The sequence below is a fragment of the Argentina silus genome (assembly GCF_951799395.1).
Source record: "Argentina silus genome assembly, chromosome: 20".
Lineage (NCBI taxonomy): Eukaryota > Metazoa > Chordata > Actinopteri > Argentiniformes > Argentinidae > Argentina > Argentina silus.
In genome coordinates this window covers 3,864,403-3,889,026 of record NC_139674.1, presented here as the reverse complement: position 1 = coordinate 3,889,026, position 24,624 = coordinate 3,864,403, and the positions used below count along the sequence as shown (strand labels likewise).

The following is a 24,624-nucleotide window of genomic DNA, read 5'->3' as shown; positions in this document are numbered from 1 at the left end:
GTCATTTGTTAAAGAACATTTAACATGTGATAGGTTTATCGCAAGGAAAGGCTGGTAGAATATATGCAAAATATGTAAAGATAAAAAGCTGTAAAGTTCATGTGTCCATTCTCCCGTTTGGTGGCACTATCACTTATCTCTGAACCAAATTCAAAAGGCGTTCTAGGCCTAAGAAAGTCGTGTTATATGACTGGGTCACATGTTTATCGATCATTTTTTACGTCGTCCTTGATAGGCCAGAACGGAGAGGAACTCTCCCACTTTCCCTGTGACGTCGGGGAAGGACGAATCGATTTAACGCGAGGTCATTCATTCGGCCTCTGTGAGCCGAGGGTTGCAGTACAGGGGAGTCGCCATTTTAAGACACTGAGAGAGTGTGAGTGGAGTTATTCTATTATTTACTTAGATAACAATTGAATAGAACATGTTGTTTACAAAGAATAATACTGCGAAGTCAGGTCGTTGTACCACATCTGTGTTTAGGGGGCGTAGGTATCAGCGACTTGTCATTTAGGTTGTGTTCTTGTCCTGTGCAACCCTTCCACCTTGGAAGGCTAAGCTAGCTAGTTAACTAGCGTTTTCGGGCTAGCTTGCTTGCTACTAGCTGAGTAAGTCCCTTTTTGGACATGCATTTAGCCACTTTACATTATTGGAATAAAATGCATTTATTTGGAATATTGCCTGCACTTTGATTGCCATGCGTTGTGTTTAGATTAGATGTGACAGCTGTCACTGAGAGCTACATCCCACGTGATGTTCCAACCATATATGTATATGGTTCCAACCCACTCTTGTCTACGCACCGTGGCGGTGGCCAGCTAGTCAGCTGCCTTTCGGTGAATTGAGTCCAGAAGAGGAGCTACCCGTTTGTATCGTAAATATCAAGCTAACGTTAGCTCTTCCATCTCTGCAGCCCAGCCCAGTCGAGACATCATGTACCCGACGGCACTAACGCAGCTGGCCCGGGGGAATCCCTTCAGCGCTCCGCTGTTCTCCCTGCAGCAAGTCGATGAGCCCAAACAGAGCCTACCCGCAAACGGACAGAACACCCGCATGCTCGCCGCAGCGTCTGCTGGTAAGGCTTCGATCAAGGAGGCAGAGACGGAGCTAGCATGTACGCAGCTAGCCTAGCCAACATGGGTTAGCCGAATGTTATAGGCATTCAAATACCTTCGTCTTTTTTTCGGTTGTTTGTTTGTTTTTATGGTACCTGTCTGGGTGAATGACGTAGTTTACCAGTATGAGTTAGTCAGTTTGTTAAAGCCGTTTCTTTGCATTGTAACATGTTAAATGTCAAGCCTGATCCAGCTAGGCCTTGCCTGTAGCCAGGCACCTAGCTATGGAGGACAAGGAAGGACACATTTAAACCTTGACTTAACGTCGCAGGTAGATGCGTTGAATATGTTTTGCCGCTCCAGTAGTTGTTGTAAGCAAAGGTGACAGGCCTTTTAAATTGAAGGGTAAAGGTTAATATCCATACAGATCTAGCACGCCAAGACATACACGTGACCCCTAAAGCTATTCGGTTCAGACTTGCCTACACAGGGACGTTTCGTTGGGTGTCATTCTGCACACTGACAGGTTTTATTTGCATGTGACGATTTAGAACCGGATGAAATTAAATCCTTTTTGTAGGCAGACCCACGACTTAAAAGTCCTCTGTAAGCGGTATTGCCGGGTTGAAGTTTCTGCATTTGTTGGTGTATCATATTTTAACCGCTTAGTGGTAAAGGTTACATTCACTTTTAATTAGAAACATGAACGACCTTGTTTTCAGTGAGGTAGTTTTAGAGCGTAGCTTGGCCTTGTTTGCAACCCAAACACAGTGTGCTAATTGGTATGTGACTGTTTGTACCTCATGCATAAGCCTGGTACAGCAGTTCAACCTTCCCATGGGTCTTTGACTCTGATAATAACAAGCAGTCTTTGGACTGGAACACAGTGTTCTTCCACCTGGAGTGGGCCATAAGATGCAGTTAGCCTTTTCTATCATGAAGTCCAGCCTTTTCTATCATGAAGTCCATCTAATCATGAAGTCCAGTTTTTTTAAAGTGTTGACTGTCTTTCTTCAGACGAGGGAGACAGCTGTGAGTTCGGCTCACAGAAGTATTTGCTGCTGTGTGGCTTTGGTGGAATCCTGAGCTGTGGCACCACACACACAGCCCTTGTGCCCCTCGATCTGGTCAAATGCAGAATCCAGGTCTGTCCCTGTGGCCTGGTGCCACTACAGCACTCCTAACCGTGTTTTTTTTTTTCTTTCTTTTTTTTTCAAATGCACTATTTTGCATGGGAGTATCAACAGTCTGGTCGTGGTGAAGCCTTGTCGGTGTTGTGTTTTGTCATTATCCATGTCCTCTGATTTAAAAAATGTGTTATCAAATGACCCATGTCTCATGGTAAGTGTGTGATTCTGCACCAGTGTTCCTGTGTGTACTAATGAACCTGCCTGCTTATTATCACCCCCCGCCCCCCATAATCAACAGCCAAGGACTTCTGCTAGGTGAAGGTCAGAGAGGACAATGGGAAAATATCTCCAGAATGTTGACCATGCTATTTATAACATGATCAAAGTGCACTGCGTTACTGAAACGTGTACTCTTATAGGGCCAATGGCCATCCTAGGAATGTACACTTAAATGAAAGCATTCTCAGCCACCTTAAAATTGTCTATAACCTGATGGAAAACTGTTTGTCTTTTGTTATAATATAGTAATAAGTACGGCATCATAGAATATGTTTAGATGTCTAGGTTAGAATCACAAGCTACCAGTTGTCTTTGTAGAAATGGTGGTGGTTTAAAATGAATTCTTACATTTCTTCATCTTACCAATCAGATGATTTTACTGTATCAATACATTTGATGATTCTGATCACTGAAGGAAACATGGGAATAATTGGATGAAATCAACTGAAGTCATGTGTGTGTGTGTAAAATGATTCAACCCTATAGTGGCATGTTGGTGGTGATCTGTCCTGTGTTGCATGTGACATGCATGCGCATGTGTGTTGTGTTCTTTGCTGCAGATGAGCTGAGCTGTGAATTTGGCTCAAACAAGTACTATGCTCTCTGTGGCTTTGGGGGTATCCTGAGCTGCGGCCTCACACACACAGCAGTCGTACCCCTCGACCTTATCAAGTGCCGCCTCCAGGTTGGTATGATGGCCCCCTCGCCCTGTAGCAGTCTGCAGTGTGAAGGCCCAGTCCCAAGCCTATCTCCTATCTCCATAGGTGCTTGTGTAGCTCTTAAAGGATTTTCAAGTGATTAGTCAGAACAATGACACACCCAGGATTGCAAGGGTTGCAACCAGAGGAAAACCGCTGCAGCTAGTTGTAGTGGCGAATGTGCATCTAAGTGACCCCACAGTTCACCTCCTAAAACCTGGCTAGACTTAATGTGACCTTATTAACAACTACAAATCGGCCCCATAGTTTTCTACTCTAGTTAACCCCATAATTTAAATGCCATTTAAGGTTTGTGCTCACTGGTTAATTTTTATTTCTTTTTTTCCCCCCCCTCCCCCATTTAGGTGGACCCTGACAAGTACAAGAGCATCGGCACAGGCTTCTCTGTCACATTGAAGGAGGATGGCGTGAGAGGCTTGGGGAAGGGCTGGGCTCCGACCTTCATCGGCTACTCCATGCAGGGACTCTGCAAGTTTGGCTTCTATGAAGTGTTCAAGATCATGTACAGTGACATGCTGGGAGAGGTGAGGTCATGTGTGACATTGGTAAACCATGCTGGTTGGGAGCTCCTTTGTCTAGTAGTGGTTAAAGGGATAGATCACCCCTTGGAATTGAACGTTTGGAAATTGTTTGTTTTTTTTAAACTCTTTCAGCCCATTCAGACATATGTTTTTGAAACAATATTTGAGACTATTCAAAACATACTGAGTGCATACAGTATTGTGTAGATCTACGTATATGCATTATGAGAAATATTCAGGTCTCAATTAAACAAATAGGGTTTTTGGTGGCTCTCATAAGGCTATATGATGAGACTCTGAGCTCTGCCATTCCCCCCGCCCCCCCCCCCAACAGGAGAACACTTACCTGTGGAGGACATCCCTGTACCTGGCTGCCTCTGCCAGTGCTGAGTTCTTCGCCGACATCGCCCTGGCCCCTATGGAGGCATGCAAAGTCCGTATCCAGACCCAGCCCGGCTACGCCAACACTCTCAGAGAGTGTGCCCCCAAGATGTTCGCAGAGGAGGGAGTCTGGGCGTGAGTTATTTCCCTTAGACCTCTTTGGTCCAGCAGGTTTTATACACGGTTCATACGCCCTATCATGCGTACTGAATGCAAACCTTATTCGACTGATCTTCAATACCATGTTAGTTAAGATGAACCAGCTGTATTAGAGGTGTGTTTGAACCATAGAGATGCATCACCAGAGAGGGCGCTGGCTACTTTTCTTATTCATTTACCTTTGGGACCGCATGAAGGGCGCCATGTAGTCCTATGAGCTGGGAAGGCATCAGCCCATTGGATCAACGCATAGTCTTCAATAGGTTTATGTATGAATTGTAAATTGCGGTCAGGTGCATGATGCCATCTACTGGTGCCAATAAATGACGGACTTGAGACACTGGAGCTGAGTTGATGCTATGCCAGCGAACACTCCAGCACAGCAGGTGGCAGTAATACACCAACGTTATCGTATGCCTGCTCGCATCACAGAATAGGATGAAATTTGACTACATGTCACTTCCCATATAATCACAGTACATTTAGGGGAGTGCGCCCTCTAGTGTTATAACTCTATGGTTACAATCCTGCACTTTGTTCTGGCTGTCTCCATGGTAATGGTTATTGGTCATATCACTGCTTCACTGCCTTAGATTGACATTATTGGTCCCTAGACCTGATGACAGTATGAAATAAACACGCTCCTTAGATCCACCTCTGGGGGGCGCTCCTGTGCCGGTGCTGTAGTCTCTCTCTGAGTGCTGCAGCTCCAGCCTGGAGACCCTCGGCAGCTTTCTGGCTGTACAGTTGGAGGTGCTTGAGTCATTGGCGTGTGAGATCAGTCTACCTGCCCTTCCAGCCTCCCTGCTGCACTGGCAACCTCCAGTTCTACTGGCAGGAATCTCCCAGTGCAGCTAGGCTGGGGTGCGGACAGATTACACAGTGGAGTTACAAGAGATAAACCCGGTGAATGCAAATACAGTTGTCTGCCACGTTGCTTTCACCTATCCTATGTTTTCAGATCAGTGATGGGAGTTCTGCAACCTTCTGGTCGGGTGTCCTTTTGTCTAGGTGAAGGATTGACTTTCTCCCCTTCTTTCTCTCTCCCTCCCCCTCTCTCTACCACCACCTCCTCCTCCTCCTCTCTGCAGGTTCTACAAGGGTGTGGTGCCCCTGTGGATGAGGCAGATCCCCTACACCATGATGAAGTTCTCCTGCTTTGAGCGCACTGTGGAGCTGCTCTACAAGCACGCGGTGCCCAAGCCCCGCAGCGAATGCTCCAAGGGCGAGCAGCTGGTCGTCACCTTCGTGGCCGGCTACATCGGTGAGTACCACACTGAGGGGAAAGGGTCAAACAACTGTTTTTTTTTTTTTTTTTTCTCCAGTCAATTACCGTGGGATTACATTACAGAAAGATTACGTCATCACATGTGGATACTTGATATAAATGGCAATTGGGTGAGACGGCAATTCGTTCGGATCCGGGTACTTGGTCAAATCCCAGAACTTCAGTTCAAGAAGTCAAGACTGGGGGAAAACATTGGGACACTTCCATAGCCACCTGGTCAAAGTAACCTGAAGTCACGCATTAGTGACACGTTTTATAAATTATGTATAGCCGTCTCGCCCTATTGGGAAAAATAAATGACGACTAATACTGTTCTGCCCCTGGTCTCCAGCAGGTCTTATTGTTTGTAGATTGCTCTAAAATGACCGGTCCCTTTTTGATAAAGTATTCAGAAGAGATTCCCTTCAGCCTCTTGCCACTATGTCCGTCTGTCTACATGACTGAGTTTACTCCAATGGAGGCTCAGATAGACCCAGCTCTAGGAAGCAGGGGTGTCCGGACAAACGGACAACTGTGTGTCAAAAGGCCTGGAGGAAACTCCTTTCACCTACATATTTATGTGCTTTTAGATAAACCCCTGGGTTTAAATGACCCAGATTGGTCCTTAGTTAGGCTTCCTAGACGGGAGGGATTCCATGACCTATTATTATTTATGACGCAGTATATTTTGTTATTCCATTATCTCTGATTGTACATGTGGTGCCTGTGTAAGAATGTCTGCTGATGGGCTTGTTTCTCTGTGTCCCTGCAGCTGGTGTGTTCTGTGCCATCGTGTCCCACCCGGCTGACTCTGTGGTGTCTGTACTGAACAAGGAGAGTGGCAGCACCGCCATGGGGGTGCTCAAGAAGCTCGGACCCAAAGGTCAGTATAGAAGACAGACGGGGGGGGGGGGGGGGGCGCGGGGCAGCAGCGTCCCTCCCTTCCGTAGCATGTGTTACCACTGTGTTTCAGAGATGTGCTCCTTTGCTCAGATCTATTGAGTATGTAATCCGTGTTCAGACGTTCTGGTACACAATGTTGTATTTGAACAAAGTGGTTAGGCCAACACGCTCCTTAGATCCACCTCTGGGGGGCGCTCCTGTGCCGGTGCTGTAGTCTCTCTGAGTGCTGCAGCTCCAGCCTGGAGACCCTCGGCAGCTTTCTGGCTGTACAGTTGGAGGTGCTTGAGTCATTGGCGTGTGAGATCAGTCTACCTGCCCCTCCAGCCTCCCTGCTGCACTGGCAACCTTCAGTTCTACTGGCAGGAAGCTCCCAGTGCAGCTAGGCTGGTGGGCGGACACAACCTTTCGGCTCCTCTGGGTATAATCTTGTAGCAGCACAAAGCCTACTTGCAGGGGCTTATGCAGGAGAGCAACGTTGCGTCATGTTCAGATAGGAACCACAACAGATGTGCTTCTCTGCCATGTCTGATGAGGAATCATTCCAAAAAAGCAGGAAAACGCACACCATAGTCTGGTGAGGTGCAGCCTGGCGGGTGAAACTTAATAGATAGAGAGCTGCACACTCTTGCTCCAATGGTGATCGTTTATTTAACCAACGTTTCGGCACCTGCCTTCAGGGTTTCAAGCGATGAGTCGTGTAATCTGTACAAGGCACATTTCTGTCTGCGTCGTACAAGATATCACACTGGTGTGTCCCGTGCCTCATGGCTGCCTCTCCCACGTCTTCCCCCCTCAGGTGTGTGGAAGGGGCTGGTTGCCCGTATCATCATGATCGGTACCCTGACGGCCCTGCAGTGGTTCATCTACGACTCTGTGAAGGTCTACTTCCGTCTGCCCCGCCCCCCTCCCCCAGAGATGCCAGAGTCCCTCAAGAAGAAGCTGGGGCTTACCGAGTAGGATCCGTCCCCTCAACCACTCCCACCCAACAGCCCCCTGGGACCCCCCCCTCCACCAATGCCGACAAGCTTCAGTCTCATACCTCAGCACCCCCATCCGTCCCCCCCTCCCCCCACACAACTCTGTTTTCTATATTTATGTTCCTGCAGTACCTGGCTCAGGGCTGCTACTCATGTATATTTGAGAGGAAGGGAGAGTTATGTACCCCCCCACCCCTACTATTACTGAACGATAGAAGAATATATGTAGACAATGGTCCGGTTTTATCAAATCCTGTCATTACATGTGAAATTATTATAATTAAAGACATTATTCCCTGTATATCTGCCTGTTTTTTCTCTCTTGAAATACTTAACCGCTGTTGAAGGAAATGTTTTGGGATTGGACACTGGTCGGTATAGAGGATCGGTCTGAGTAAGACACTCCCTAATCCACAAACCACATGCATTCCTACTCGTGCCATCTAATTAAATCTACATATAAACATCTGCACAGCTCCTTGCTCAGTCTGAACCTCTCCAACATGGAGGTGGTGTTTCACTCTCAAAGGTATTTTCTTTTTGTCTGTTCTCATGTTGAACACTAGAGGGAGCTCCATCCTTGTATATGTTTACTGTTACATGGGGGTAGAATGAAGTTAAATTAGTTGTTTGGTTTTTTTTTGGTTTTTTTTTAAATCAATCCACACCTGCAAGTATTAGACAAAGTCATTCAACAGAGGCACAGGTTCATTCTCAATCTATGGATTAATTGGACTTAATGTGTGTAATGTTTGTCAGTGTGCAAGGTTTGAATCTATACACACATTTCAGTGGTTTGTATGTCAAGCCAAGGGTTTATAATGTATCAGAGGAACTACAGAATTCAGTTGCTCAAAGTGCCCTGAATGTGATATTACCATTCCCTTATTTTTCAAAAAAGAACTAACAATGACGTTATCCTGTCTGTGGACAGTATCCCATTTCCATTCATGAAATCAGAATCCTATCACGAAACCTCTGAGCTGTGTTGTGCTTTCTAGTTTAATAGAGGCCTTTGCAGTGACAATATGTGTGATCTTGGGCATGTATGCTAGTAGGTGAGTATAATTGCTAAAGGATCGGGGGGGGGGTTGTCTAAATAGACCAATAGCTATAGCATGCGTCACAATAAGCCTAGAGGCTTCACTGGGTGCTATGTTTATCGGACACCATTGTGACTCAGTAGCCATTGTTGTCATTATAATCCATTTGGTTCCTCTTAATGATAGGTAGCACAATGGAGAGTGGCTTTCTGGGAAATGGGATGTGATTTAGCTTACCTGGGTTTGTGTCTGCCTCTCAGAGCTGCTGACAGTGGAGGTTGGGGGGGGGGGGGTCATGGGATATGGTGTCCTATTTCTCTGTGACCTATATCCATTGAATGCTTTCAAACAGTAATGACTGAAAATACTCTGCAATACCGCTGCCTGTTGAATAAAGCATTGTATATTTAAACTGTGTGGATGATATTCCATTCTTTATATGTTTGTTTGTTTATTAATTCATTGTAACCTGTATTTGTGATGTTATGATGCATGTTGTATGTATGACCTTCATTCATGTATAGTTTATCTGGAAATTCCTACACTCGACATCTAGTACTAAATACGCAACTTAACAGGTTAACAGCAACTCACCGAGCCTCATTCACTCCTGCTAAAGCATCCCTAAAGTTAACCTTAATCCTATCATCATTGTGTTAAGTTCCAGAGGGTACTGATGGAACAAGTTCTCCAGACTATTATTACCCCCCTATCTAACATGTCAGTGTGGAGGGAGAAAACAGCTGCGCTTCATCAGGGTCATCTCAATCCCCTGGACTAGAGATACTTTACACACAGTTTCCATGACGCTATGCCATGTTCCTCTGATAGGAACTCAAGATGTCAGGTTATAAAAACATATGACATTGTCAAACATGTAGCATCGCTTTGCTTCTGCAAGCCTGACTGCAGGTAAACTGTTTCAATTTGTCTCCAAAAAAAACCCAGACACTTATTTCTGTCTCTGTCTACACCGGTAGGAAACAGTTAATATCCTTCAGCGTGTGTGTGTGTGTGTGTGTGTGCGTGTGCGTGTGCATTCATGCATGTGTGAGTGCACATTGTCTTTCTGCCCTTGCGGTGTGTTCATTTTGAGGTCACTTTGAAATAGTAGCCAGTGTTCCTGCAACAAGTCACATGAGCTAGAGGAGGAGGTTTTTTAGCTTAGCCTATAACAGAGAATTCACAGTAGGAGGCAGGGAGGGACGGAGGGGAGGTAGCCCTCTGAAACTCTCTGATAAGTCAAGTTGGTCAAGTGGTAGCCATCTTTATAGCATTAGCTAACAGTTTAATGGTATGCTCACTGGTGAACTTGTGAGTTGTATCATATGCCCAGTGCTTCTTTATTGAGCGCAGATGGCAGATGATATGGGCCTTGTGGCGTGATCCAAAGGACTGCAACATAGTATTTCCTCTGTTTAGTGTGAATGAAGAAAGAATGTCCCTTCATTACATTAAACACAGTCATAGTTTCACCACACACACACACACACAGAGCAGAGTGAGTCCATTCTACTATAGCCACCATGAGCATCTGTTATTCTTTTGAATGACCAGGTATGGTATGTGTGACTGTTGTCCAGCAACACGCCTCCTCAAGGACAGAACAATGGCTCTCATTGTACATAGGCTTTTCAATGGGTTGCCATTGGTCACAGATTAGTTCTTTTGTTCCGTGTTTGCTGATTGGCCAGGGAACGATGTTATTCTGTTTTGTCCTTGGAATGTCGATACATAGCATGTGACGTATTTATTGACAGTGATAACTGAGTATCTGAACTGGCAATCTATGGCATATCTGAGATGGCAGCGTTCTGTTATTGTGCAACATTCACAACTGAGTGTGTTCGGCATCTAGTCACCACAACTGGTTATGTTAGACCAAATATGTTAGTTGAAAATACTGTATGTGGGCGATTCTTAGACTACGGGCACTTTCATGTCCTTTGATCATATTTTATAAAAAAAATAAAAATTGGGAATATTCACACTTTCATAGTTATCTTTACAATGAAAGTACTTTAGGAACTTTTTACCGGTAGTCTACGATGATTTTTTCACCGTTTTCAACATCGTTATAGATGCCTGTCCCACACCCAGACTTCTGATCTTCAATAATGAAAATGAAGTGTAAGAAAATGATTTATCTATTTTTTTTAAATGTGACTGAATAAAGTATCAGTAAAATAATCAAAACATAATTGTGGTATTTAAGGTCAAACAACTATTTATGTGATTTTATATACAAAATGTAGTTGTCCCACAGTATTGCCATAATTTCCACCACAACACTGTAATGTCCCTTTAAAAAGTTTGTATGAAAGATGGTTTGGGTAGTTTCTATGGAGATTAACAGTGACATCACAGCACATGTCTGATATGGAGGATATTTTGGATTTCTTCACCAACTTTTGAAGAAAACTCAAGGTAAATATTGCTTGAAATGAAAATATTGTATTGTATGTAATTTCCAAACATGACGTAACATCAATTGAGTTTGTAAATAAATAACGTACATAGATGTATTTTGCATGCATGAAATGCTAGATACCAATTCATAGCTAATCTGTGATGCTAGCTTGGATTTTTTTTACAAAATACTGTAAGATTGTCATTTCCACCTCCGTAATTTCCAACACATTACCTTCTTGGGTGGAAATGACAAAGGTGAGGTGGAAATTACATTTATGCTTACAAGGTGCAATTCATAGATTGTGAGGCTACATATGTGTAATTTATTGATTAAAATGTACAATGTTAATGTTTTATTCAAATGTATATTTGTTGAAATGCATTTTCATCTATTTTTAAGATGCCGCGGACCTCTACGGCAGAAAGGTCTCAGGCCTATAGGGACAGAATAAAAGAGGACCCTGTCAAATATGAAGAGCGACTGAAAAGAGACAGGGAGAGATACCTGAGGAAAAAAGAAAGAGGGGTTGTGAAGCCAATTGCAGATTTGTCAAAGGGAGAACAACGCAAAAGAAGGAGACAATGGAGAACCAATCAAAAAAATTATCGGGAGAAGATGAACAAAGCTCTTAAGGTACAGGCCTACCTTTCTACCACTACACCACCAAACTCTCCAGATTCGGTGCAGCCAGAACATGATGTCGCTCCACCTCCCACACCACCCTCACCACCCTCACCAACCTCACTATCACCCTCTGCCCAACCTTTAAATCAAAAACAAAGGGGAAGGAAAAAGGTTCTAAGAAACCGTTCAAAAGTGTATGCAGCATTGTATGAAAGCAATGCTAAGCTTGAGAAGGCTCTGCAGAAGGCCGAGAGGTACCGCAAACGGTACGATCGATTATTGAAGAAAGTGAGGCAGGCTGACTCCCCAAATGCCAAGTCAAAAAAGCAGATGGCAACACCACCACACACACTAAGAAGAACTTTGGTTTTCCACAATGCTCTTCTTGCTGAGCTGAGAGACAGATATGAAAATCTCTCCTCCGAGAGAGAAAAACAACTTATTTCGAAGATAATGGCAGGAAAGATCCTTAAGAAGTATCGCCTACTGAAAATGGCTAGAACAGAATTTGGCTTCTCAGCCAAGAGAAGGAGAAATAATGAAAAGAGGTCCGTAGCACTTACATACACAAGGAAGAAGCAAAAAAACAGCATCAGCACAGACACAGAAGAGATATGATATAGTTTAAGGTGCCTTTTAAAAGTTCTCTTCAGAACAGTGTTCATCTAAGAGACCGATTAGAATTTTACAATACCAAACTCACACACACGCGCGTGCATGCTTTACAGGCACTCAAGATGCTTTACAAGATGCTTTACAGTTCATGTTGCAATGCATTGACATGACAAAGGTTTAAGGTGGTTTTTTTAAGTATTCGGAAATTCATAATTTTACAATCACAACTTCGTGTGACTATTTTTGGTTAAAGTTGTTTACAGTAAGACTGTTCATCTGTTCATGGTAAGAGACCAAACAGACTAAATGGATTTGTTTAATGGAATTGTGTGCTTCAGAAGGTTTTCAAATGTCTTCTGTTTTTCTACATGGACGTCCATTCATTGTCATTTCCACAGCACCCAGTCATTTCCACCACCTCATACCTTTTTTAAAAAATAGTTACAAAATTCTAATCACTCATTAAAAACTTCTGCATAGTTTATGGATAATGTTCCACTTAATGTAATAACACAAGTAGTTATTTCCTGAAATCTATCTAACCAATCCAATATTATATTTCAGGTTGTGGTGGATGTAAGCTTTGTGTTTGGTCCTCATCTCAATTGATTTACCTAATCCACAAATGTATAGTAATTGCAATATAGGTATAAACTGGTAAAACTATGTGTGAAAGTGGTCTTACACTGTTGAGAAATTATGGATATCATACTATTTTAAAATAATAATCAAATGTTTACATGTGATGGAAATTACATTTGTTCAATGTGGGTCGGACAATATGTAAAAAAAACACCAATTTGTCTTGTAATGTTAGTGCGTTCTCTTATGGATCATGAAACTAGACTAGTTATATTAACCTGTTAGACTGTGACAATTTTGATTTGAACACTTTTTTTCCCCTCAAGTTCACAAGGCCAAAAGTGCCTGTAGTTGAAGAATCGCCCTCGTACTGTATCTGTAAAATAGACCCCTATAGGTGCATAAGGAAGAAATGCACATATACGCTCACCGAACACTTCATTAGGAACACCTGTACACCTTCTCATGGTGGAGGTGGTGTAATGGTGTGGGGAATGTTTTCTTGGCACACTTTGGGCCTGTTAATACCAATCAATCATTGCTTGAATGCCACAGCCTATTTGAGTACTGTTGCTGACCATGTGCATCCCTTCATGGCCACAATTTACCCATCTTCTAATGGCTACTTCCAGCATAGTAATGCACCATGTCACAAAGCAAATGTGTCTCAAACTGGTTTCATGAACATGACAATGAGTTCAGTGTTCTTCAGTGGCCTTCCCAGTCACCGGATCTGAATCCAATGAAACACCTTTGGGATGTGGTAGAACGGGAGATTCACAGCTTGAAAGTGCACCTGAAAAATCTGCAGGAATTGCCTGATGCAATCATGTCATCATGGACCAGAATCTCAAAGGAATGTTTCCAACATCTTGTGGAATCAATGCCACAAAGAGTTGAGGCTGTTTTGAGAGCAAAGGGAGGCCCTACCCAGTATTAGTATTGTGTTCCTAATAAAGTGGTCGGTGAGTGTATATAGGTATGAATGTTCTGCCCTGACCGTGAAGCATAATAAACAATCTATTGCACGTCATAAGATGGGCTTAGAATGTTATTGGATAAACAATGATGTGCAGAGTCAGCACCTGTAATTGTCCTGCAGGCAAACACAATCAGAGCTGAACATGCAGCCACAAGAGTGTTTGTTCAATGTTGGCAATAAAGATGTTGGGAAATCTACCTAAACCACTCATTTGGCTCTTTCCCAACAAATTCTTTATGTTTATTGTTACAACACAAACACACACACACACACACACACACAGCACACAGTGGGACAGTGAGCTCCCAGGGGTGGTCACTGTTATGTAATAGCCACACCCTCTTACACAACCCACCGCTGCAGCCAGATAAATGCAGAGCACAGACTCCCAAGCCTTCTCCTTGTGCACTAGACAATGCCCTTGCAACTGCCTGCCTGGATGTCTGTAACGATCAGTGTTCTGTAATCTGATTGGCCGACGGAGGAGGTGTGTCTTAACCCCCCCCCCATTGGCTGCCCTGCTTCATGTGCAACATTGAGGAGAGGGGGGAGAATAGCATGTCATAGAGGACAACATAATAGTCCAGACTGGGTGAGACCTAGATATTGTTAGACATTGAAATAGAGCAGAGTGGAACAGAGTGATATTGAATGAATGTTTTTATCCATAAATATTTTTACATTTTACCCACAAAATACCAATTTATCCCCTGAGGACACTCAAAAATGCAAATGCAAATGAAAATGCAAATCAGAATCAGAATCAGAATTCTTTTATTTGGCCAAGTATATTTGCACTACAGGAAATTGACTTGACATTGATTTGCCATCAGCAAAACACAGAGAAATAAACTGCAAACACTGAAACGAAGCGAATCTCATAGCTGCAGGGCGTGGTTACACAGTCTACTGGCTTGCTACTGTCTGGGTTCATTGACACCATCATTCCGTTCTATGTCAGACCAGTTGGGGATGAATACCCCTCTTCCAGAGCCTTAGAATGATCTCATCCTCTCACCTGCCCTTTGCACCCTGCACACAGTGGATGAATGACGCTGGATGAGAGACAAAGGTGTACTTTTTGGACGTGTCAACCTTTACACATGCAATGACAGACAACACAATGATTATAGAGCAGAACTGTCAGAAATGCGTGTAGGCTACAATTGTGTCCCAGTTCTGTGTGGGGAGGGAGCCAGGCAAAGAGAGTTGCTTGCTGTTCATAATCATTTCCACATGTGCAGAAATGTCTAGTCATGGTTCTGGTTGTCATCATATGAATCTTTTTTTTATTTTATTTTTTATTAAAAGTGTATGTTGTGAGTGGGGGTCTCTTTTTCATGGAATTCTGTCTGGTCACGATGACAAGCAAAAATATCTGGGATATGGTCTTCACCTGTAAATGCTTAACAGTGGTTGTTGTCTGGTTTATGTTTGTCTACAAATCTATAGTATTGTTGTCCCCCACCGATGAAATCAGAGAGGGGACTATGAAACGGTCTCTGTCCGTTCCTATGTAACAAGCTTTTTTCTCTTTTCAAATCTTCTGATAAAACTTTCTTTGAAAACAGTGGGGGCAACACAAAGTACATTTCCTGGACACACATAGACAATTGGTCTGTGTAAATATGCTTGGCAACTGTTTAATGAAGTCAATGATAGAGGATATAGTACGCTTAAATTACTACCAGTGAGCCATGGGGAGAGGTGAGTGTATAATACGCAGGTTGCTTAGTATCACAGAGGAGAGCTCTTCAACAAACCCTCTCCCTAGCCTGAGAATACAGGAACTTTAAATTGCACTTCGTAGCGGTCGAAGTGAACGTGGCAAACCCTCTGTCAACATGAGTTACATACACGGATACAGGCTGCTAAGACGTCCTCTGCACTGCTCACATGGGCAACACATTATCCTCCTCCTCCTGCTCCTCCTCCTCCTCTTCCTCTCTTGAACCGGTTCAACTCTGCACACCACAAGTGAAATCATCACGCGCGTTCGCTGTTAGGCTCTCGACGCTCCACCATCACCTGCCTCTTTGGACGAAAGGGATTTTATCGCATTTAAAAATCTCTGCAAAAATGTATGTACTGAAGCTGTTTTTGGTTTGAATTGTTTTTTTTTATAATGCTCGTCATGTGAATCGAAGCTCATCATTTTACTGAAGATGCACACAAAATGCACGACTGGGAGGGAAACCATATTTGATATTCTGTAGTTGCCTGTTATTTCGAGAAATTAACACAAATTACTTGGGTTTTTGATTACCAATTATTTAGTGTCAGTGGATTGGCACATCTACAGTAGATCGACTTTATGCCTACATATAATTATACATGTATTTCCATCGCCGATAGCAGGTTATGTAACGTTTGCTAATAATATTGTGTGAGACAGTTAGTCCCTGAGCCATCATAGATTAGAGCATAACATCGTTAGTCACTTAGTTAGTTAGTCGTTAACTCGACGGATTACATTAGTTTTATACTAAACTACATTCTGTGTGGTTTCCATCAGTAAACGGCCATCTTCCTTGAACTTGAATGTGAACTTGAGCCACTCGTAGACATCCTGGCAAAATAATAATGTGATATTAAAGGTTTTGTAGTTTCAAGACGGCTAGGTTTAGTGTGTTACAATGACTCCTTGCACATCGTTCAGATTGTATTTATTCAATTTGCCAGACAAAAACAAAAGGACATGTCCGATAAAGATGCTAGGCTACAATTTTTGGAGGCAGTCTGGATCTTGCAACCGACTAGTGGCAGCTGCGTGCGTGTAGGTTGATCAAGGACAAAAGAAGGACTGTCATTGCGTCATTTAATTCAATTAAGAAACATTCAAATAAGTGAACACATATAAAACGATGATGATAAAATACATAGAATTCATAATTGTCTAATGTCAGAAGGTTTATATACTTAGTTGCCATCCTTGCCTCACATAGATTAAGGCCTATTGGCACATCATTTGGTTATTTAGACTACTAGTCTACTCTGGAGATAAGCCCTGGGGCCATGGTGAGGCAATCCTTATAAAATTCCTCTTTGAATAGGCGGTGTGAGAAAACAATTGACCTGAGGAGAGGTTAAATAAGGCCATTATCCGTTCATTTGTGGAATAGGTCTGTTGCCTCTTGCCTGACCGTAGGGAACTATGCCAGGGTGACAGTTGTCATTGGTTTTAGCAAACAATACATTGTCACGTTGTCATACATGGCGACCTTGAACAAATTATGGTCGATTATTTGGGGTTTGCTTTTCTTTGTTGTGTATCATAATGAAAGTATGCAATGTGTTGCACAGCCCAATACAGCATATACAGTTTCCTTAATTCCCCTTGCAAATATAGTAACTCATGAACAATCACAGAAACCTCTTCAGTAGGCCTATGCATCATGCCTCTAATGTAGGGATTAATTGTGCTTGAGGGGGATCTTAAAAATGTCATAGCAGACCCTCTCTTGTGTTATTGCGAAGAGCAGGGCTTGTGAGTAAGAATGTAATTGTACTATCATAAACTCTCCTATGACAATTCAACTGTCAACTGGATGTATTCAGTTATTGTTGGACCGGTAATGAAGGGTATAAGACAGCTGTTATTTAAATCATCAAACCAAAATCGATATTTGGAGTTAGGCCTATATGAACAGAGAAGCACTCTCTGGCTGTGTTCCAAAATGCATTCTTGCAAGTATGGTATACACCCTGGATAGAATGCAGGAAAGCCTTACTGCCTTTGTGTGCGAGCCTTTGTGTGCGAGCCTGTGTGTGCATGCCTGCGTGTGTGCGCCCTCCTGTACATGTGTGTAGGCCACACGCTTGTGTATGTGTGCGTGTCTGGTTCAACAGCAGCAGATGGAGGGGGCAGTGCATTTGTCGGATTATAATTACCACTCAGGGCCTAAACATGGGGCGAGAGGTCGGATTAGAGGACACTAAGAGAGAGAGAGAGAGAGAGAGAGAGAGTGTGGTGGGGGGGTGGAGGGAAGGGGGGGGGGGATGTAGAGTGACGAGTCCGGGACTGTAGATGTGGAACGGCTGGCTGGCTGGCATTGACCCATAAAGCCCTGTCCTGTCCAGCCCTACCTAGCCCTGCTCTATCCTGGCCTAACATTGTAATCACTTGGTGGTGCCTGTATCTGGCTGCCCGGGGCCTCGGCAGACTAAGCACTAACCTGTTTGTTCTTCAGATAAACCAGGCATCTTCTCTAATGTCAGGTCAATGCGATTGTCTTCCTCTGAAGTGTCCCTGGGGTTGTCACACCAGATACACCATGTCGGAATATGACGAATGGCGATATGATGTTAATCATAATCTGACCTTGTTGTGGTCATATTAAATATGGAGTTTCGGGTTTTGGTGTTAGTTCTGTGATGTTCCCTGTTCTCTGGGAGTGACTGGGACAGGATGGCTTTAAGGATGTCCAAGCTTTTGATCCCGACGATCCGCCGGTCGTCTTGTATGTGTTTGTTATGTCGGTCTCCTGCTGGGGTTTTCCTGTCGTTTCTATCAGAGCTGAGCAGCTGGTCTGTAACAGTGTTGTGTGTTTGAGTGCTGTGTGTTAGGGTTAGGGTTAGGGTTAGACTTGTTGAGGGGAGTGTGTGTGACTCTTAGGTGTACCATTGATAGTTGGACTTTGTGCCCGTACCTTTTTTTCTTGAGATTGATAGTTGACAGTTGGACTCTGTGCCAGTACCTTTTTTTCTTGAGTTTTGCGTGCTCTTGCTTCGACCTACTTCACAAGCACTAATGATTTACAAATGCTAATAATAATTGACAAATGTGCCAAAACAAGGACTTGATAACAGTGTGACTGACCTGTTGGACCCGTTCATTCAGATACTATGGTTTGTGACATGACCTACGGTGTCGACTAAATCAATTAGACACAGTCTTGTTTGGCTGTTAATTTGGCTTAAGGATGAGCTGCCTAATGTGTGTGTGTGTGTGTGTGTGTGTCTGTGCGTGTGTGTGTGTGTGTGTGTGTGGTATGAGTTCATCTCCCCTGCTGTGGTCTTGGACAAAGTGTCTCTTAAAATCACAATTTCATCTCGATAATGTGGATAGAAAAGGTTAAAATGAATGTTAATCCCTCTCCCTTCTCTCTCTCCCCCTCCCCTCTCTCTGTGCAGCGTGGGTCATGTCCGTCATGGAGAAGCTGATCACCCCCCTGGCCAGCGGCCCCGCTGAGCCCCCCAGGAACAAGGTGACAGTGGTGGGTGTGGGCCAGGTGGGCATGGCCTGTGCAGTCAGCATCCTCCTCAGGGTAAGTGTCTTATTGCATCACTGCATTACTGCTCCGTATCATCATAGCATTCCTACTAGTTTACTACTGCATTAATACCAGGGCTGGGCTCAAGTCCATTGCAATTCAGGAAGTAAGCTGAAATTCCAATTCCTAATTTCCTTGATGCTTTTCAATATGGACAATTTAGAATTGGAATTGGAATTTCAGCTCACTTCCTGAATTGACTGAATTTAAATGGAATTACATTACAGTATCCCCTCATCTCCACTCTGCTCTTCTCCTTCTCCTCCTTTGCTTCCCCCTGCTCCTCGTCCTCCATCGCTTCCCCCCCCCCCCCTCCTCCACCTGCCCTCCTCTGGTCTCTCATCCCCCTCGTTCATCCCCCAACCCCCTCCCCTCTACCTCTCTTCCTCCCCTCCTCTGTAGGAGTTGTCTGATGAGCTGGCTCTGGTTGACGTGATGGAGGACAGGCTGAAGGGAGAGATGATGGACCTGCAGCATGGCAGCCTCTTTCTCAAGACCTCCAAGATAGTCGCCGACAAAGGTAAGGGAATCCCCCTTCAGCTGTCGCCCACTGGGTGGCCTTGAGCCAAAATGGCGGCACTTATCCATTTTGTCCCTCACGAAACGTACATGTAGTGCAGTTGCTCTTGCTCTTTCTCATACAGACTCCCTATAGTTTTTTTTGTGGCACATGAATCAATAAAAACATTATTTTGAATCAATACAGGTCATGTTTGAACACTGTCCACAGGACTTGGCTGCACATGTAGTCAATCATGACTTATTAGGGCTTCTAGCTAATTATGTTGATGAATATGTATTTTATTTTTGTGTATACATTGAATAGATTTATGTGTCCCCAAGGGGAGAATTCAAGGGTGAGATTCAGTATCAAAAACACACACACACACACATACATATAGCAGTTATGGCTGTTGGTGTATGTACATACATACATACGTATACATACATATTTGTATATATACAGTATGTATGTATGTGTGTGTGTGTGTGTGTGTGTATATATATATATTATATAATATATATATTAAACAGATTCAGTGTAACAGCTCCCTACTGTCTCCCCTGTCAGACTACTCTGTGACGGCCAACTCTCGCGTGGTGGTGGTGACTGCCGGGGTACGGCAGCAGGAGGGAGAGAGCAGGCTCAACCTGGTCCAGAGAAACGTCAACGTCTTCAAAATGATCATCCCTCAGATCATCAAATACAGCCCCAACTGCACCCTCATTGTGGTGTCCAACCCAGGTATGTTAACACACACACACACACACACACACACACACACACACACACACACATACACACACACACAAACACACACCAACAGCCATAACTGCTCCCTCATGTTGACCAACCCCCAAACCAGACACACACACAGACACACCCTCACTATCTCTCACACACCAGGCCCACGCCCCCCCCCCCCCCCCCACTCTCTCTCTCACACACACACATACACACACACACGCACTCACCCTCGCTCCTCTCTGTTTCCCCCAGTGGACGTGCTGACCTATGTGACATGGAAGTTGAGCGGTCTGCCCAAGCACCGTGTCATTGGCAGCGGCACCAACCTGGACTCTGCCCGTTTCCGTTTCCTGATGGCTGAGCGCCTGGGCATCCACTCCTCCAGCTTCAACGGCTGGATCCTGGGAGAGCACGGAGACACCAGTGGTGGGTAGTGGGAATGAGAGGGAGGGAGGGAGGGAGGGAGGGCGGGGCGGGGCAGGCGGCGGGCGGGCGATGGGGAGGAGGGTGGCATGAAAGAAGGTTGAGTGTGGGAATGAGAGGGGGAGAGGGGGGGGGAGAGAAAGAGAGAGATTGCATATTATTAAAATTTTCAGTGGTGGCTGGCATAATTAGACAAGCTCACACATGAACACACTATCTGACAATACAGTCCACCATGTGACATGTTGAAGCCTGTTCGAATTAAGCTGGAAATCAAAATCTCCCACATGGGTTTGTATAGCCCTTTCCATTTGTATAGCTCTTTCTGTCATATTTCTGTGTGAGAGAGGAGAGGAGATGTACAGTACCAGTCAAAAGTTTGGACACAAACTTGCCAAGAGTGTTCAAAGCCGTCATCGAAGCAAAAGGTGGCTACTTTGAAGAATCTAAAATATAAAACATATTCTGGTTTGTTTAACACTTTTTTTGTTCACTACATAATTCCATATGTGTTCCTTCATAGTTTTGAGGGTCAATATTAACCTACAATGTAGAAAATAATAAAAAATAAAGTAAAAAAATTGAATGAGAAGGTGTGTCCAAACTTTTGACTGGTGCTGTATATGTTTGTTTGACATTTTTATTTGTGTGTGTATGTGTGTATGTGTGTATTAGTGCCTGTGTGGAGCGGTGCCAATGTGGCAGGAGTCAACCTGCAGAAGCTGAACCCTGACATTGGCACAGACGCAGACAAGGAGGCCTGGAAAGAGACACACAAGGCTGTTGTTGACAGGTAAATCAAACACTATTGTTCACACCAATTCTGTGTTTTCATGTCTACAAGAAGTGTACGGGCTGGACCTAGAGGGTTATTTTGCCCTCCATTGCACTGATGTGTGTGTGTGTGTGTGTGTGTGTGTGTTTGTGTGGTCTTTCAGTGCCTATGAGGTGATCAGGCTGAAGGGCTACACCAACTGGGCCATTGGTCTGAGTGTGGCTGACCTGACTGAGAGCATCATAAAGAACATGAGCAGGATCCACCCCGTCTCCACCATGGTGAAGGTAAGAGGGCGACATACACACACACCCTACACACACAAACCCCTATACACACACACACAAACCCCTTCAGGGACACACAGACCCTCCCCCCCCCCCCCACACACACACCCTACACACACACAAACCCCCTATACACACACACACAAACCCCTTCAGGGACACACAGACACATGCAGACACACACACCTACCCTTACACACACACACACACCATTACAGACACACACACACACACACAAACCTTTTCAGGCACATACAGACACATGCAGACACACACACACACAGTCAAACATAACAGTGTGAAATGTAGGCACAGTAAACCCCTGAAACCCATTCCGCGGGCACACGTTTCAGAGAGGTTTCTCCTGCTTGTGCCTACTGAACTGAACAAGGGGGGGGATCGGTTGTAGGTGACCAGTCACGATGACTAACTGTGGCTGTGTGTGTGTTTGTTTTTTTTGATTGACAGGACATGTACGGCATCGGCCAGGAGGTGTTCCTGAGTCTGCCGTGTGTTCTCAACAGCAGCGGCGTCAGCAGCGTGGTCAACATGACCCTGAATGACAACGAGGTCGACCAGCTGAAGAAGAGCGCAGACACACTCTGGGGCATCCAGAAGGACCTGAAGGACGTGTAAAAAAAACTAAAAAACAACAACCATCCAGCCAATCACAAACGGGCGTCACACACTCCCAACACACCTCTCTCTCTCTCTCTCACCCCTCCCTCCCTCACGCACCCCTTATCTACATCTGCACACTCCCGTTTTTTCTCTCCCTCTCTTCTGAACACTCCCTTCTTTCCTTCTTTTCCCAAACGGAGAACACTCCTCCTTTTGCTTCCAAACCTCCATCCTTCCCTCCACCCCACCAGCTGTTGGATGAGGTTGCTGTCTTGTTACATGCTGGTGTTACGATCTAGATCGAATATGTACCTTTGTTGGATTCATGTGTTGAAACTACTACTACTACGATCAAAAACTAAAAAAAGATTGTGGGCTTCTCCTCTCATTCATTTGGACTTAAAGTGCTGCACATTTAACAGTCTCCTCCTCTGTCAGGAACTGAAGTTCTTGGTAATGGTGAGGAGGAGATTTTCAATCAATCTGTTTCTTAAGTGTGAAAGGGAGATGGCAGAGGAGGAATTGAAACGTCCTGCTTGAGTTTTTACTATAACTGTCACTTGTGTTGTAAATTGTGTTGACAACACCGATGAGTAAGATAATAAATATTTGAACCTTATGAAGCCTGTATCATGATTTCTGTGGGTTGTCCATGGGTTAGGGTATATACTGTATATACTTTGGTATATTTGGCACTGCATTATAGCGCCTCCCTGTGTTTAGACGAAGCTACTACATAACCTGACTGATGGGTGAGAGCAGCTAGGCTTCAAATTCAAATCTCAGTACACTACTCACTCAGTGTAACAACCTAAACTGAACAATAGGCTTTGTTCAGTTGATGAAAACCATAACCAGGGTTAAACAAATATTATACCACAATGCTTTGTCAAGGCACAACGATGAGTTTACAAGAGACAAGAAGTACAAAAGCTTTATTTGACTGTAATACATTTCAAAAGTTCCACCCAACTGGACAATGACAGAGATGGAAGATAAGCATATTACATGCTGCATCAACTTAGAATTGACTTGGCAAGGTAAAACTGTTGATTCACCAAACATATTGTAACTATACATTTTATAGTACAAGAACGAAGAGAAATGGACAAACAATAATTTAGACCAGAGGAGAACGATAACCTGTCCTTTTAGTTAGCTCCAGTTCTCTTGAGAAAGAGTAAAATAGATAACAATTGTGTCCTGGATCTTGTAAGGTCGACTTTGTATGGGTAATTATTGTCGCGCTTTCCAAAACGAAGCCCAAATGGGTTGAAGTTGAATTTGCTCCGGGTTAACCGATTCTGGCAGATGATCTGTCGCTGGTCTTCATTCTCTTTCAAAAAGTAGCAAAGATTCTCGTCGTCCGGTAAGATCGGACCGACGACTTCTCTTTTCGCCTCTACAGCCTTAGCAGGTGCAACCCCTAAAAAGACTGTTGAAATACGAAATAGATTATGATGCAAATTAGATAAATATTCGCTCTCTGAACTTCTAAAACTGACTTCATGTCAGTTTGCCAGAAGTTTGGCTCAGTAAAACAAACAACCACATGAATATGTCTTTGACTGATTCTTTCATATTTGGCAATTAAAACTATAAATTACCTGGAATATCTGTCCACTCGGAAGATCCAAATCCCTGCAAAGATGCCCCCAAAGTTCCATATTGACGAATAATCGCACAAACCAGGACCAATGTCAACATCTTCATTCTGTCAAAGCCCAACTGAATGTGGTCATCGACAACAAAGTCCCTGTTTAATTCAAGGCAGATGTGTGTTGTACTCTTTTTATATTCACGCCAGCATGCCCTGTATTCTGACCCGGTTTCATGCGGGAGAGATGACAGCGAATCAGATGCGTTTGCGTCCCACAACACAAATTGCGGCGCTGTCCATGACTTCAAGGTGCTGAAATGCATCATTCATTACTTCTAGGAAATGTTGTGTTCATGTTGCTGAATTTCCTCTGAATGAAACATTATGTTATGTTGAATTATTCAGTTGCTTACAATGAATCCTGTACCATACCAAGGTTACCATCTGCGTATTCTGGCATGGTACAGTATGTTATCTACCTATAGATTTTCCCCCCAAAATTATTGTCTGACACATTTTTAATCGTTTAGTACTAAATCCATGCATAAAATCACGCGCGCAGCAACCGAGCGCATGTTAGCTTAGGCCTTGCAGACATCGATGAAATTGAACCAATTGAGAGGATAATTGTATTCTCCATTTCTATTACCACCGTCTTTATCTCAATTTAGAATACCAAGGCTAGAGCAATGCGCTGGAAAGAAATGGACTGCTGGACAGCATCTTTGTCAGCACCATGACCAGGT

At 43.9% G+C, this 24,624-nt stretch overlaps 2 protein-coding genes across 3 annotated transcripts; both read left to right on the top strand.

The window, feature by feature from the left end:
- The first annotated feature begins 242 nt into the window (after positions 1 to 242).
- On the top strand, positions 243 to 7,692 carry slc25a3a (solute carrier family 25 member 3a). 2 transcript variants are annotated; one of them, XM_083691698.1, is made up of 8 exons: positions 243 to 376; positions 914 to 1,075; positions 3,025 to 3,149; positions 3,528 to 3,707; positions 4,039 to 4,220; positions 5,336 to 5,508; positions 6,284 to 6,394; positions 7,211 to 7,692. In XM_083691698.1, exons 2-8 carry the CDS (start codon positions 934 to 936, stop codon positions 7,369 to 7,371), a joined length of 1,074 nt encoding a protein of 357 aa, XP_083547824.1. In that variant the 5' UTR covers positions 243 to 376; positions 914 to 933; the 3' UTR covers positions 7,372 to 7,692. The 2 variants fall into 2 exon arrangements, with proteins under 2 accessions (XP_083547824.1, XP_083547823.1); XM_083691697.1 differs by lacking the exon at positions 3,025 to 3,149 and adding an exon at positions 2,073 to 2,200.
- A 7,878-nt stretch (positions 7,693 to 15,570) lies between these two features.
- On the top strand, positions 15,571 to 22,897 carry ldhba (lactate dehydrogenase Ba). Its single transcript, XM_083692341.1, has 8 exons — positions 15,571 to 15,731; positions 18,784 to 18,917; positions 19,326 to 19,443; positions 19,996 to 20,169; positions 20,425 to 20,598; positions 21,271 to 21,388; positions 21,534 to 21,657; positions 22,126 to 22,897. Exons 2-8 carry the CDS (start codon positions 18,792 to 18,794, stop codon positions 22,291 to 22,293), a joined length of 1,002 nt encoding a protein of 333 aa, XP_083548467.1. The 5' UTR covers positions 15,571 to 15,731; positions 18,784 to 18,791; the 3' UTR covers positions 22,294 to 22,897.
- The last annotated feature ends 1,727 nt before the right edge of the window (positions 22,898 to 24,624 follow it).